Source organism: Neodiprion lecontei, chromosome 4, assembly GCF_021901455.1.
Source record: "Neodiprion lecontei isolate iyNeoLeco1 chromosome 4, iyNeoLeco1.1, whole genome shotgun sequence".
Lineage (NCBI taxonomy): Eukaryota > Metazoa > Arthropoda > Insecta > Hymenoptera > Diprionidae > Neodiprion > Neodiprion lecontei.
Genome location: NC_060263.1, coordinates 30,726,487 through 30,742,243, shown reverse-complemented (window position 1 = coordinate 30,742,243; position 15,757 = coordinate 30,726,487). Strand labels below are relative to the sequence as shown.

Here is a 15,757-nt window from a genome sequence, read left to right as displayed (position 1 = left end):
TTTTTCTTCCCTCGTCGACCACGAGGGTGCGATGCGAAACCCATAGGCAAAGTTATTCGAAGAACGCGACCCTGACTGATGTTATTCGAGGTCCTGCGCCATCCATCAGCATCAGTCCCACAGGCAGACGATTAGTCCGGCCAGTATACACCCGATACCTATAATAACCATCGACACATCGCATATGCTTCAGCGTTTTTTATCAATCAATTCCCAGCCGCTGCATGTCCCGTTCCTCTTCCCGTCGACAAATTCTTCCTTTCTGTGACACGTTATTGCAACGTTGACGATGATCGTCGGATTTGCGAGGGTCCGGTCACCAAAATCGAAGTTGGATGATTTTGGAGGAGGGATTTCGAAGAAAACAATTTTTCACATTTGGCCTTCCATTATGACATTCGTATCCTATTAGTGTTTCCTCCGATTCCTCGAACAAGTGAATCTACACCGAAATCCTCAAACTGCTTCACCGAAATTTAATTTCATCTTGAGTAACCAGTACCTATGTTACATATAATATGATAAAAATCTGACTCATATCATCAGCGTGGAAGGAAGCTTGGGTAGTTTTGTTACAATCGACCAACTTCTAGGTATATACAGTTCTAAGCCCACGGTATCTTATCAGAAGAATTCCCGCATGCGTATAACGAATGAGAAGAATGCAGAAAATAAGAGAAGTCGAGAAAGGGGGTGGAAGCAGAGAGGAAAAGAATAAGGGAATGGGGGATGTCTCGCTGGTGCCCGCACCTAATTTCACAGCAGTATTATAATCGCGATCTAATTTATAAAAGGGGTTCCGCAGAAGCTGGGTGGGCTGAATATTTCACAAGTTTATCTGTCGGACAGCCAGAGTGGCGCTATCGGCAAACTTCTTACCCGCGGCGCGCGCTTATTATTTTGAAAATACCCCGTCGCTCCAAATCGCGTTGCAGCGTATAAATACATGCAAGCCCGCGATCAGATGCTTTTTATTATTTATCACACGTTCCGCAGCTCTCGAGGCTCGAGAGAGGGTCTAAGGCAATAATCACCGACAATAAACGCGAATTGTACCTACTTGATTATTATTATTGTTCCGACTCCTTTTCAGACCCTCAAATAACTCGCGTCTCGTTAGTCGGCGGCTCCCCTGCAGCTGGAATCGGCTCTCGGTTGAACGCCGCGGCGCGACGACGCCCGATCCTGCAGGAGAGCCACGGAGATCCCGGGGGGTGAATGACTGTGACGCAATTTGAAAAATTACAAGAGACCCGCGGTCCGTCGCCGTGCAAGACCTGTGTATTTTCGCATTCCACGAAGGACTTGCAGTGAATACGCAAGGCTTTTGCCGCAGGTATACGTATATACATATCCACCCGCTCTTCCCGCCTTCTTCCCTCCCACCCTCCCTCCCTCCCGCCCTGCACCTCGCTTGCAATACCTTGAGGAGCGACTTACCGGAAGCGATGTATCTCCGGGTTTCTGCCTCTCTCATTCTCTCTTCGACAAAATATTCCTGCAGGGAGAATACATTATCATTTACCTCGGAACTAACTAATTTCGAATTCAAATTTCGCGATAAAAAAATCAAGAAAACTCACGTTATATCCGAGACGAAGTGTTCGGATATAATTGTTTCGGAGAATCGGTCTCAGCTGCAGCAGCAGCGTTGCAACACACGTACGTACGTACCTGCTTTGCGGAGTTCGCAGGCATCGGGTGTAGGTACACACCGGCAATGTTCTCGCAACAAGGCGAATTACGCAAAAAGGGGGCGGGGGGAGAGGGGGTGTGTAGTTTATCGCGAGGACGTGGGGTTGCTCCAGGTAGGCGAATACGCCTCGCCGGTGTGGGTAGTTAGCGAGCATCGTAAGATAGGGGGCTCGTTATTGTAGGTACGGTGTTCCTAAATTGCCGCCCTAGGCCGGGACATCCCGCAGTCGCAGAGGAGAAACCACCGCCGACCTCGGTGCTCGACTAACCGGTGGACCAATTAACTTTCAATTAGAGAATTGAGATAACTCTTATCGCGTCCACGAGGGCGGATTTTATGGGCCTTTCTTTACCCACTGGGCGACGTTTATGTCCGCGCTGATACATGGCCGCGGCAAGGGTTAGAGATACCGATCGTTATAGACGCGTAAAAGGGATATTATCCGGATGAGGAGGTGAAGGATTGTAATATGCCTCGGGATCCCCGCGGCCCGACCTTAAGCGACTACCGCCGTTATCAATAATCCCGTAACAGAAGCCGCGAAATCCCAATTACGGGTAATTATGCAGCTGACAAACTCATCTATACGTGTAGTACTTGTCTTTCCAGTCGTACTCCAGATAGATTCCCAATTATTGCATAACACATCAGGCGAAATGCAACAATTTTGGTACGCTTACCGCACGAGGTAAACAAGCAGTTTGTTTCTAACTTGGCGGTTCATTTGAGCCGCGATCATAAAAACCGACAGAGATGTCGTGTGCACGGACAGTAATAGAAAAGGTCCTAAAGCGTGGCGCGCTGCAGGGTTTAGGCTGTTTGAAATAATATGCTTGGGTATTGTGTGCCTGTATACGTATGTGGTGTGTACGTGTTTTTTTTTTTTTTTATTTCTTTCTTTTTTCTTTTCTTTCTTTCTTTCACTTTTATACGAGGGAAGACAATGCCTGGGCGGTGATCGAGTAAACATGGAAGTGCATGGGTACAGGCTGCGGGGCAACAAACACGAGGCATCCATATGTATGATTATGAGGAAGAAGTTATCACCGGCTGCAACAGCACCGACCGACAGACTGCAGGGAAGGCACCTTCGGCCCGGGGACACGGAGGCAGAAACCCGCAGGCCGGTTCATATTTGTGCATTACGCTCACGTGCAACGATACAATAAGGATTCCTTGATGGCGGGGGATGCATGCTAAGTGCTGCTAGTCAACGCTGTTGGCTCGGTATCTCGTAGAGGTACCTACGGTGCACCTTGACTGCGGTGCGTCCACCTTGTCGAGGGATGCGTTCACTTGCAGCTTCGTAGTCTCCGTCGTCCGTTTATTCTCAACAGGTTTATCGGTACCTGCGATTTAAGGGAATCGGCATGAGGCACGGACGTCGTCGAGGCACATCTAGGTATACCCTGCCTACCTACGCGTTAGACGATGTCGTACACGGAATAAGAATCGTAACGCCCTGCGATCTACAATTTTTACTGCAACGCGGCTCGGCCCTTAACGCGCAATGCCCGATGCAAGCACCCATGGATCAGCTATAATGGGCGGAGGTGCAGTGCTTACTCGGGCTTTGTATAAAACTCGGATGACCCATCTCGCCGGAGAACCGTTAAATTCCATTTACTTCTTATACCATGATGTACCTGTACCCGCGCTCGAATGCCTCACCACTAAATTTTCCGATGGCCACGTACACGAATTAGCTTAGAAGATTTGGACCACGCTGCTGCCTGACTGCAGGTTTTTAGACACTCTACGGATTACTGATATCCGCGTCGGTATAAATATAAACCTCGTAGTCCGTATAATGTACGCTTCGCGACTACCTACATTCACGTATGCATCTTATATTTTATGATAATGCTGCTCTACACCGACGACGGTACATTTCAGCAAATTAAACGTTTCGAGGGTGAGATTCGAACCAGGAATCTTACGTGGTGCGACATCGATGACGCTACAATATCGATCTGGACGACTGTAAGAAGAAATCACCGAGTCAAACTTTGTCAGCAGAGTTTCGGTCGCGTGTATATATATTTTATATAATATAATAACGTCACCGGGAGAGGTAATCCCGGTCCAGTGGTCAGCTAATCAAGCATAGATGCGAAAAACACCCAAGAAACGGACATCGGTGCCACGCATGGCTTGGCGAGTGTCAGCCGCCCGAAGAGACGTCCTAATACCCGTGGAATCGAACCGTGACACTCGCGTTGCACGGTCGCTTGTGTATATATATATTATAGATATATATATATATATATATAGTTATATACATATATATATATATATATATATATATATATATATATATATATATATATATATATATATATATATATATATATATATATATATATATATATATATATATATATATACACACACCGTCTCGGCACGGGCACAGCGGTATGCAGAGGGAGCTGACCCGAACGGTTGGTCGGAAACTTGCGAGAGGTAGTTAACCGGGAAAGAAGAATACATAACGGTCTAACGAAAGCAAATAACTATATACCTGCCACGAGAAGCCGATTTACTCGCGATCGGTTCGATCCTGTACCGAATTAGGCATCAAACGATATTGCCCGAATACCGCTCAGCGATATTACGTGGATGGAAATCACACCAGAAATGCAGCTATTAGAGCAGTAATTCTTCGTCGAGGAGCCCCAGGCGAGGTCCGTGTGATACGAATGAACCGAATTTCGAAATAAGGTAAACCACAAGAGAGCTCGTGGTGTATAAAGAGCTGTGGATCCGGATTACATAGCGGACGGTTAGGGCGTGTTCATGCTCTCAAACAATCTCGGGTTTCAACCCCGATGAATTTACCGGTCAGTCAAGGTGGATTTGGTACCGCGTTCTTCTGGGTATCCAGCCCGATGCGAGCGGCAACGTTACACGACTTCACCACGGCGACAAAAAACCCTTGGTTCATTTAGACCCACGACTCGAACCCTGCATGGCCCTACCGCGTACTGGATGGTTGGCTCTTGTGTTTCAAGAGTAGCCGTGCCGAGTGTGACGAAGGGATCGACGGCCGCTGGGACCCGCTTCGAATGGCCCTACAGTTTACGCTATTATAGGTCAGGTCGAACTGGACTGGCAACAGTACTTCTCCAGCCGGATCATTGTTCTCCTCTGACCTTGCCGTGGGATTGAAATACGTCCTCCAGACGGATACGCGGTTCACGGAAGACCACAGACGTTCGAACACACCGCGGATGAAACAAGTGCGGGTTAAAATGAACCAACTCGTGACGTCCGGATCTTTGTTCCTTTTCCATTCAGTGCAGAACGCAATTCTTGCACGGTGTCTGGTCGAATCGCATCAAGGCTGTGCTGCAGGTGGAAAAAGAAATGTTCCAAACACTTCGTGATACCCGTAGTACTGAGATGCGAAGCGAAGTTTTTGGCTTTACCGCACGCAGCGTGCATAACTATTTGTGGGTATGTAATAGATCATCGGTAATCGCAACTCGAAAATGTCCTTTATGATACGAACGTCTTTAATATCTCCATGTATAGTATCTGTAATTCAGCTAAAGGTGTAAAAAATGCTACACTGCGGAAGTTATTACGGGTATTTAAGTTCATACACCTGTGAGACTTGGAAAAATCCTCCAGTGTAACGGTGTATGTCTCATTTTTCAAAAGAATTTAGTTATAATAATGTTTTTCCCGTGCTTGTAGTTAATTTTCAGAATTTGTCAGATGTAATCAATATCACGTTGCCATTTCAAGGTCAATTGATCAGACAAATAACTATGCTCAAGCTAGTTAGCACCGATATTAGTTACTTTCAGCTGACAGAGGATAGAAGACTTGTTCTAAATCTGGAATGCTGCAAGACTAAGAGACCTAAATCTCGTAAACTTTTCACCTGATTTCCAACTAGTGCCTTTACTTCCGGCGGAACGTATCCTTAATCGTGAGCCGCATCATCTTGCAGATCATGATTTTCAAATTATCATGATATTTTATTTCAAACGAAGAATCACATCGCAGTACCAGAAAAGCCTCTTGTAAAGTGTACCTACATATAATCACACTCTCCGACATGAGGTTAATTGTTACAAGTTTTTTTTCTACTGCGGATCTGAGCACGTATAATAATCGCGGTACGCATTATAACGTTTGCCGATGCGAGTACCTCCATAGAAACCAGCATATAGTAAACCTTGGTAACCCAAAATCGCACGACCCGTGTTCTAGGAGCGGCGTATCGCGCAGGAGAACTATTAATTTAGCAAGTTTGTGAAAGCACAGGTCTGATAAACCTGCACGGACTAATTCCCAGGCATGGAATAACTTTTGCGTCGGGTCTGATCCGCATTAAGATACGCCGCGTGTTCGTCGTCCCGTCCGTTCTGAACGAGCCAAGCCAAGTCAGGGTGGCTTGGTGCAGGATTAGGTTAGGTTGGGGTTAACTCGATGTTAGACTAGGCTACCAGCTATACCTCGGGTTACGTTCGGTGAACGATACACCAACGCAGGAGCATGCTTGTGCTTTTAGGAGTGCAAGCATCGGTCCGCAAACGCATGAAGAGAAGAAAGATGTAAACACCTATCGCAACCCTGAGTGCTGAGGTGCATACCTGTAAAGCTCAAGCTCCACGGGAGCATTTAGCATGCTCGACCCAGGGAAGGCACAGTCAGGGGTCGTTTCGTACAGCTCCCGCAGTTGTTATCGCGGTAGGGAACCGCGGTAAGCCTCGTCGCTTATACGAACAACTTGTTGATTGCCCTAGTACGGATCGCTGGCGTAGCCTCCGCACTCAGCGACTACCTATCGGACCTTGTCTTACAGCGAAACATACCCATTGCGGTGATGGACATCATGGAGAGTCAGGATTAGTGATGAAAATCTTGTCACACTTTGAACAACAAATAAGCTCGTTGATGATGGTTGAATTTTATTATCGCGATGATTCTCGTTGATCAATGTATCGCGGTGAAGGAATAAAGTTAACCAACGAGCGTATTTTGAAGTAAAAATAATGCCCACGACTGTATTTACACATTGCCACTGCATAGCTCATTGTTGGATATTTATACAGTAGCGTGCAACGGGAACTTACGAACCACAATGTGCTCTATCGTGAATTATTACTGAAGTCAAGGCTGTACCCATTCGTTGATGACTACATTTTAAGAACTGAGAGGTCGTACACTGTACCGGTTTAATGATTTCATCGGTATAGTTCCTATTTCTTCCAATGCAGAAATTGTTTGAAACTTTTATACTTGGCCTTTAAACATTCGGTAGAGCATGTATACTACGGTGTAGACTACTGTAGACCAAAGTATTTAGCGTTCAAGAGGTCCGGTAGGTCGTGTTGAGGAAAGAACTGCATGTGGCCGGCAGATCCCGAGTCCGTGACTGATCGTTAAAGTATAAACTGCGCGTATAATCGACGCGGCATAATGTCTTAACGATTATTCTTACTACGCGAGTCGCGGTTGTGTAATACAAAACGAACGGCTAACCGGTATACGTTATGACGGTGAATCTGGCATGGGGTTGGCGATGAATAACAAAAGCCCCGGGATGACTTTTTCGTATGCACTTAGCAATGATGGACTGCAGTCTCGCTTCTTCCTGGACGGTCTGACATGGGAACAGTACGCGGTGCTATAGTGGGTACCGTTTCACGATGCAACTGTTTAAACTACGGGTGTACAAGTCCCTCGTGGTGTGTCGATACGTTCGATCGCATTTTCGACTCAGGTTGAAGGGCACGTTTGAAAAAGTTATCAATACTGGGCGAACCGCGATTCTAAAATAGGTATCCATTTCGCTTGCTGGAGGAAAAAAAGAAGACTTTCGGTACACCAACTCTGCAATCGCTTTGTCAGCCTAGCAGGATCATTATTTACGAAGGCATTATACGTGAATTCGCATATGTGTATTATCCGTAGGGACGTTACATATCGTCAAGAAGTACACGGGGGTCAAGTCAAACTGACTTCACAGTGACTGGCTAGACTTGGAGTTATTTACGAGCGACTCTCGAGCGATTAACATTTGCATTATAAACGTTTAAGGGAACGGATCTTGAGACATATTATTATGCTCTGAGATATTTGAATGCAAAATTTACTCTTACGGAGCGTGTTTACATGTCACAAGTACAATGCATTCTCCGGTATAATAACCGAGCACTCTACGAGTAAATCTTTCACTAAAAATTGCACGATTATCAAGTGATTGTCAACCTCCGTGCATATTACCTGTAACGAAGAAACGTTGTAGTACATGAGTCAAGTTTTTATTCAACACTCGAAAAAATTAAAAAAAGGATTTCATTTTCAGCTAGTGCTTACAATGAATACTATGGTACTTATTACATCAGCGGACATACAACGGGCTAAAGAAATTCTGAACAAAATGCATAACGGAATAGTTTGGGAAACGATTCTCAGTTGATTCGATAATGTACGTAGGTATTGTAAAGACGGAATGCAAGGGTATAGGCGAGTATAATTGGAAGAGATTGTAATTCTCACAATAAGTGTGTCCTTAACTTATACGAAAAATTCTCAACTTGATATACCCATGTGAACCAATAATTGTCCACAGTCATAGATCTGACCAGTCTCGAAAAAGAGAAGTAAAGTACAAAATGAGGAATGAAAAATAATTAAAAAAATCTCTTCAACGCTCCTCATTTCGTGGATATCCTCTATACCTACTATATAATATATCAGATAGGCGTTAATTTTAGATTCACTATACATCGTATGAAAAAAAGCAGACTACAGTTCCGAATAAAATTTTAAAGAAAAAAGAAAAAGAAAAAAAAAAAAAAACCCGAAGCCCGAAGTAAAGTCCCCTCGTCAAATCGGCCGGACAGATCGATTCGAAAAAGCATCCCCGAGATGCACGTGGGCCCTTGGTAAGGATGCCCCGCGGCGAAGGACGCGGATCAGCCTCGTGGACCCTGGCGAGAGGTTCGCCCGCGAGGGAACTTGTTTACCTCCGTTGTCAAGGAGGAGGTGTTTCCCTCCGTCGCGGTAGCGAAGCGGCAGGCCCAATGAGGGCGTGGGAGGCGACGAGGAGCCACGTGGTCCCGAGGCGACCCGGAGAACGCGGGGCGGTCCGAAAGCTCGAAAGGCGCGAAAAGCTCCGCCCAGAGACCGGCGCGCGCCCTCTCCTCGACTCCTCTTCGGCGACGCTCGCCTCGCGGCGACCGAGGTACAGTCCCGTCCAGTCCTCCCACCCGCATCGTTCGCGGGGGATCGCTACACGCGTTAACGCGACGACGCGAGCCGCGATACCGCGGTTTACACGCTCTCGCAATCAAAGAGAAACACCCGGCCCTCTCCGTTTCCGCCATGCCGGGGGTCGACTAGTTGGCTCTGAGTAGAGACAGGATCGGGTGCGGGAATTAACGGTTTGTGCGGTTATTCATCCCCTTCTCTTCATCTTATCTCATCCCATATTCGTTCGTATCCCTTACTCGCAGAGTGCGGTTGTTCCCGGTTTTATTCCTATTTTCCGATCGCTCGCCGAAGAGAGCCGGGACGATGAAGCCAAGGTGCGGGCGGCTCCTTGGGGTCCGAGCCGATCTTTCGCGAGGGTGATAGATTCAGTGTGTGATAGATCCGTTGATCGCCATATTTATTGTGCAGGACAAGCCGACAGGTGTTATTCGATGGTGCGGATACACGTATAATACCTGGTACAGAGATAAGTGAACGGGGAAATATAGAAGGACAGGAATCACAGCTGTGGTGTCGGAGGGTCGTGAAGAGCGAAATTCTTCTACGGCCGAAGAATGCTGCCGTATCAGGTGGCGATGGCCGACTATGGGAGCTTCCAGAGGCAGAGTCCGGTCGGCGTTGGCGTCGGCGTCGGGGTCGGTGGGCCCCATCAAGGGGGCGCCGGGGCCCTGAACATCAACCCCGCGTTCACGCACTCCTGGTTCGTACCGGCGGACCTCTGTGTCCCGTACAAACAGAGTCAGGGTCCTCTCCTCGAGCCAGGGCATGTTGTTTATCTTATATTTCACTATTTACATGATACATCTTAGGTATACCGTACAGTCATTTTTGCATACACGCGTTATGTTGTACCTGTAGGTACTTGTTACATTTAATAGCCAATAGATATTAGCACACGCGAATAATCGCATGCACCGCTGAGACGTACCTAACAGGGTGGAAAGTAACGATCACGGTTTTATACCTCACGTACCTTTGTGTCACGAGTTCTTTTTTTTTGTACCTCAGATCCGCGGTGTAATCCTTCGTTTTTAGTCACAGAATCCAGCCAAGCGACGTATCAAAATTATAACTGAATATAATATATTATGTGTAATGATATGTAGTTTACACATATAATGTTTCAATTGAATAATTTTCACCACAGAATATACTATTATAATTGACTATTTGTCGAGGAAAATTCATTATAAAAATTTGAGACGTTTACGGTCGTCAAAATTCTTGCAAAGTTATTTGCGGCTAAAGCATTTTTCACCTTAAAATTCTTAATTGGGTGTATCATTCTTGTTATTAAATGTCCTACAAAAACATGCTGGAAAGAATATTAGCTGTTTAGAACTTCTCTGTGCAATCAATTTCCATTGAGAGAATTGTCACATAATTCAAACGTAGAGAATGATCGAAAAGAAGACATGTCGAGATGAGAGAATGATTGCCATGAAAGAAAAAATTAAAACAAGGTACTTCCGCTGAAAGTTACACCCTAGTATGGTGCAGGGCGAGTATAGCCATGACTTGAATGACCAACCTATAAATCGATCCAAGTATCCAGTTATGTTTTTTTCGCGTCTGGAATGTTGAGAGGTGTAAACTCGGTCTATTCACAATGAACTTTTCAGGTAGCGAATTAAAACACAAAATGATGTACAATACACATTTTTTTTTATCAAACACCCTGCATAATAACTGTAGCTGCAAGATATAATGACGGATAACTTTATGCAACATGATATATAATTTATCCATACATCTGTACGTCAAAGAATCTTGAGACCAGGCCGTGGCAGTGTAAGACGATCGGTATTGCAGAATCGACAATGACTCGTTGTCCGAGGAAACAGGCAACAAATGTTGGCAAAAATCGCGACCAAAATATTTGTATCGCGATAAAACTTGATCCGATATGATGACTAGCATGTTCGAAACGATGAGTTGCGAGTAAAGTTAAGACTGCTCTGGGTATCCCGCTCGTGCCTTGACCGACAGGACAATAAATGATGTCTTCAAGAAATCGCGAATTTCACACATATCAATCACCCCAGACTTATAGTTGATACCTGTGCCATATCGGACGATTTCGCTGTGGAGACATCAGAGTCTAGTCCATTGAGCAAAAAGGTTTAATTCTCAGTCCATGTTATGTATCAATGTCTGTAGTTTGGCGATTAAATAGACTCGTTTCTATCGCAAGCTATAATAAAATTTTCAGTACTCTCAATATCTTGACCAGTTTTTATCGAAGCTTTATGTCATACGTATGACAGAGTCTTATTATTAATTTTTAATGCGTGATGGTGACATTTACTTTCTAAACCGCAGATAAAGGAAAAAGAGACAAGTTCTGAGTTTCTGAGTACAAGACTAAAACCTCTGTGTCAAGTGATCTTCACACAATTAATTATACGCAGGGAGGGCGTGCATTATCATAATTTCTAAACGTACCGCAGTGATAGAATTCAAGCAATTATAGCGATTCAACAACAAATGAAATGTACACGACTCTTTGGTCGGTTCGAAATTTAATTTCAACAATCGAAATTGCGCTCATCGTCATTATCCAAGAAAAAGATTTGCTACTTCTTGCTATTTGTAAAAATGGCCTGCGGCACGACAGATCGGTAGTAATTAATTTTCATTCAATTTATTGCATCAGCTTTGCAATATTAACCAAAGAATTATAGGTGAAGGAATAAACTTTCCGAAGTACAAATTAATGGTGAACCGCATTTTATTGCTTGATTATTGCCAAATAAACGACTATGGCTATGGCTAATCTATTCAAAAAGGTTTCGTTGCAGGATATGGGAAGACAAAATAATTGACCTACTTAAAATAATAAATTTAGACAAATCCATGAAGATTAATACCTGATTCGCGATTACCATCGGCGAAATACCTGATTGCTAAAATCGTGGTTGAGTGGTTTGCAAAGTACACAATCGTGCTGGATCACATACACTTCTATATGATATAATCGGACCGATATAAAACATCCATGCTAATACGACTCGGCCGTTATTCACGGAAAAGTGAAATCTAGTGAAAAACAATCGATGCATTTTTCACGTTCGAAACAAACAGGCCACTACTCGCTGGTACAGAAAATTGCACAATATTCCAGGATAAGTGGCCAATTTTACACCCATGTAAAACGACACCGGCTCGCCGAAGGAAATTCCATGTATCCACGTTGCTTAGCTACAACGTCTGGACATTATAACAGTACTTCTCATATTTTTCATTTCTCCACTATGTCAAGAATTATTATGAGCGTGCAGGCAGGTTACACGGAGAGATTTTTCGCAGGAACATTTGTTTTATTGCACTTGGAAAATTGACACAAAATATTAAAATTTAGGGATAATCGAGGTACTGTTACAAAAATTCCCATAGTGACTATGAAAGCGCCGAGTTGATATATATTTTTAGAATAACTCAAGAGAATATTAGAATCTTGCATTAAAACAATTGCAGTGTATGTAAGTCTTTATATCAAAATCTGTTATGGACTAGAATAACAAAAATTAGTATAGAGCTTTACAAAGAGCGAAATTAAATGTTGTACGTTTCAGTATAAACGCGTTGCGATCTTTCTAAACCACTACACAAAAAATGGAGGTCACGTGGTGTGTGTATATATATATATATATATATATATACGTACCCATGTGCAGTATAGTGTAGTAGTGAATGCAAGCGTGTGTGTGTGCGAGCGTAAACTGTGTACGGACACCAGGCGAATGAAAAAAACGAACAGCTTTCAAATGGTTTCACAACTTCTATTTATTCATACTGGACGTATAATTATAAAAATAACAAATCACATCAAATTTTTATTTATACAGTACTTTCCATCGCTCAGTTTATTCACGTATGAAACGAAAGCATTTTTTATGTCTTGTCTTGTAAGGATTTCCCAAATGAAACTCTGAGTCTCATAATTAAAATATTTGAAACAAATTGAAATAATGAATATCGAAATACGAAAGTACTAAACTGAGAACTTTTAACAGGATTTCAAATTTTGTGTTTTACTTACTTTTAGAGGGGACTGATTGTCAGACAGCCTCGGAGAAGCCGTGGTTGTTTGTTTGGATTTATTATTTCTCCCGAATCTAAGCTCTGAAGGACATAATCCTATAACGTAACATTTTTGGTAAAACGCTAAATCATTCAGTACACTTTAATCTCAATACGTAAGGTTTACTTGTTCCAATCGACGATATTTTCGACTTACTACACGTTGAAACTGTAAGTCGCCGTAACGACGCTTAGCTGGACCTCAGGATCGAAGTCACCGACCGGATAATCGAACATTTTCTTCGTACATATAAATTATTAAATCAACAATATAATTTTCAATATCTAAAAACCAATACTACCTTCAAGATTCGACGTAATAATCGCCAGAATTTGTTTCAGATTTTAAAAAGCCGGTATTTGATGTGACGTTCTTAACCTTAAAAACTAAACGTGTTATAGGTGGGGTATATGCTTTCAAATTACTTTCGTAATTCGTTAATACTTACACATTTTTCATCAGAATAATTGCGACGAAATCCATTTAGTCCAACCACCACAAATATCTTTAAAACATAATTGACTTTTCGTTTACGTTTGGAGGGTAGGATTCACACAACTAGTACTAAGTACACCAACCACAATGACATAAGAGAATGCGCGTCCTCGATTTAAGGCCGGTCTGGACGTTTGGTCCTTCGGCTGAATTCGCAACAGCTTGGAAATATTCGGTCGTTTTTAGGATAAAGTTTTAGAATTTCTCTTGAACCCCAATAGCAGAGAGAGAATTCTTATAGAGAACAGTAAAGTTTAGTATATTGCTTACAACTTCTGCTATTTCGAATACTTACACTCAGAATAATTTTTACAAAACCTGTTATTTATTAATCACTTTGTAACACTTAAATTTGTAACGTACTATACTAGTTCTTGCTTATAAACATTGGAATAATGCATGAAACAATATCATTAATTCAAATGATTACAGGAAGAATTATAACAATGCCTGAATTACCCTTAAATTCTTACATTTTAACTCAATTTTGCATACGCAATAAAACAAATACTCGTGCCAAAAGTTTTTCCGTGTAATTGGCGCACGTAAGGGTAACGCAATCAGGCAATACTTTTCTCCAAACACTGCTTTATATGATATACGAATGAACTAACGGAGTTTATAATCGCATTCAGGCTGAAAGGATCTTCCGAGAAAATTCATCACTACAATTTCACGTAGGCCACGGAACGGATTGTAGGCATAAGGCAAGAACAAGTTAATTGTTACAAAGTCAGTATTGTCATAAACCGTTAGTTGATGCTTAAAAAATAAATCGAGCGATGAAATAACTCATCTATTCCGAGAAGTGCCGATTACGTTGTCTTACAGTTGGATTGAAACCTCTGACGATTGATGCACATTTTTTAAATTGTACTTACATGGCCAGAAAAACTCATTAAGTTGTAGAGAATTATATTCCACGTTTTTCTATATATATTTTCTATGAGGTCAAAAAAGTAATTTTGAAATCCAGGGAAATATATTACTCGTCCGTTAGTTCGGTGCGGCATGAAATATTTTTTTAAGTCCTGAAGAGAAATAAAACTGGTCAGCGATCACGATCTTATGAGGCTATTTGTAATCAACTTGAAAGTGTAACGGCAATTCTCAGACAAGTTTGATACGCAATTACCATATATGCAGGGTATGCGTCTACTTATCCGTACAATGCATGAGAATGGCCGCATATGGGTTTCTGATTAAGCCTAGGTTGATACCTTATTCCAGCTGAACATCAAACAAATATGATTTTGAAAGTAAATAATGGCCTGGATGTGGGCGTAGAAGCAGATACTTGAGGTTTCTCCGTATTTGACGGTGATATTGCGGATCGTGGAGGTGGAATCCTTTGAGTATCGATCGACAAAGAACGAGCGTGAAATTTGTTTCTTGAATGATTCGAAGGAGGGTACGGAATTTCCTATTGCCTAATCCTGATTAACCGATCAAAATCTGAAGGGAAACGCTTTAACGATCGTGTACGGCCCAAGATTATTAAGCCAACATTTTAATAGCAATTGGCTATTTGCTTATTTTGCCTGTTGAATTTTCATGAAGCAAACTCATTTAAAGTATAAATTACACGGCGCGATCTTGCGCCTTGGATCCGAGAGTTTGGAACGAGCACTTAATCAAAGGTGAAGAATCTCATTTGGGGATATTGACAGCTTCAGTTTTCGGGCTCATTGTCAAATGGATAACACATCACGGTGTACACCGATCTTTCGAAATCTGGTTAGGAACGTTGCCTAACCGCCTGCAATCGTGCCGCGGTTAATTCCCTCGAATCACGCTCATCCTCCTAAAAGGTACGTGTCCGTTACCCTCGATCGGCGATCATAAAGGACGAGTAAAATCTGCAGATCCTGGTTTCGTTAAAATCAGGATTGTACGTTTCCAAGAACGCGAATCCATAAATTAAATCAGCGTACGATTTTATTCTACTGGAACGAACTTGACCGCATCTTAATTCCAACACCACAGAGGCATCCGTGATGAATCAAATTCGTTCTAACATTTGATTGGTTCTCATCTGCAGACTCTTAGCGTGTAATATTCTATACGAGGTGGTAATTTGTCACTGTTTCTCGCGGGCCAGACGTCGCAGAAAAAATCGCTTCACGTCATACGGAAATGAAGATTACACGGAGAGAAGGGGAAAAACTAGTTGGCATGAAATTCGGTTTAAGAAACGTGCGATCAGGTCTCGAGCTCCGGAGACGGTATAATAACATCTCAATAACGCG

General features: G+C 42.9%; 1 protein-coding gene across 7 annotated transcripts in view; it reads left to right on the top strand.

Moving 5' to 3' along the window:
- Positions 1-15,757, top strand: part of LOC107225460 (protein trachealess) — a 174,265-nt gene that overhangs the window by 127,476 nt on the left and 31,032 nt on the right. Inside the window, exon 1 of one of the 7 annotated variants that reach the window (XM_046737444.1) lies at positions 8,922-9,629. The exons of 5 other annotated variants lie outside the window; for them this stretch is intronic. In XM_046737444.1, the coding sequence (XP_046593400.1) occupies positions 9,484-9,629 (146 nt within the window). In that variant the 5' untranslated portion in view covers positions 8,922-9,483. Of the gene's footprint in view, positions 1-8,921; positions 9,693-15,757 lie in introns of those variants that run through there. One more of the 7 variants, XM_046737443.1, reaches the window with a different exon arrangement.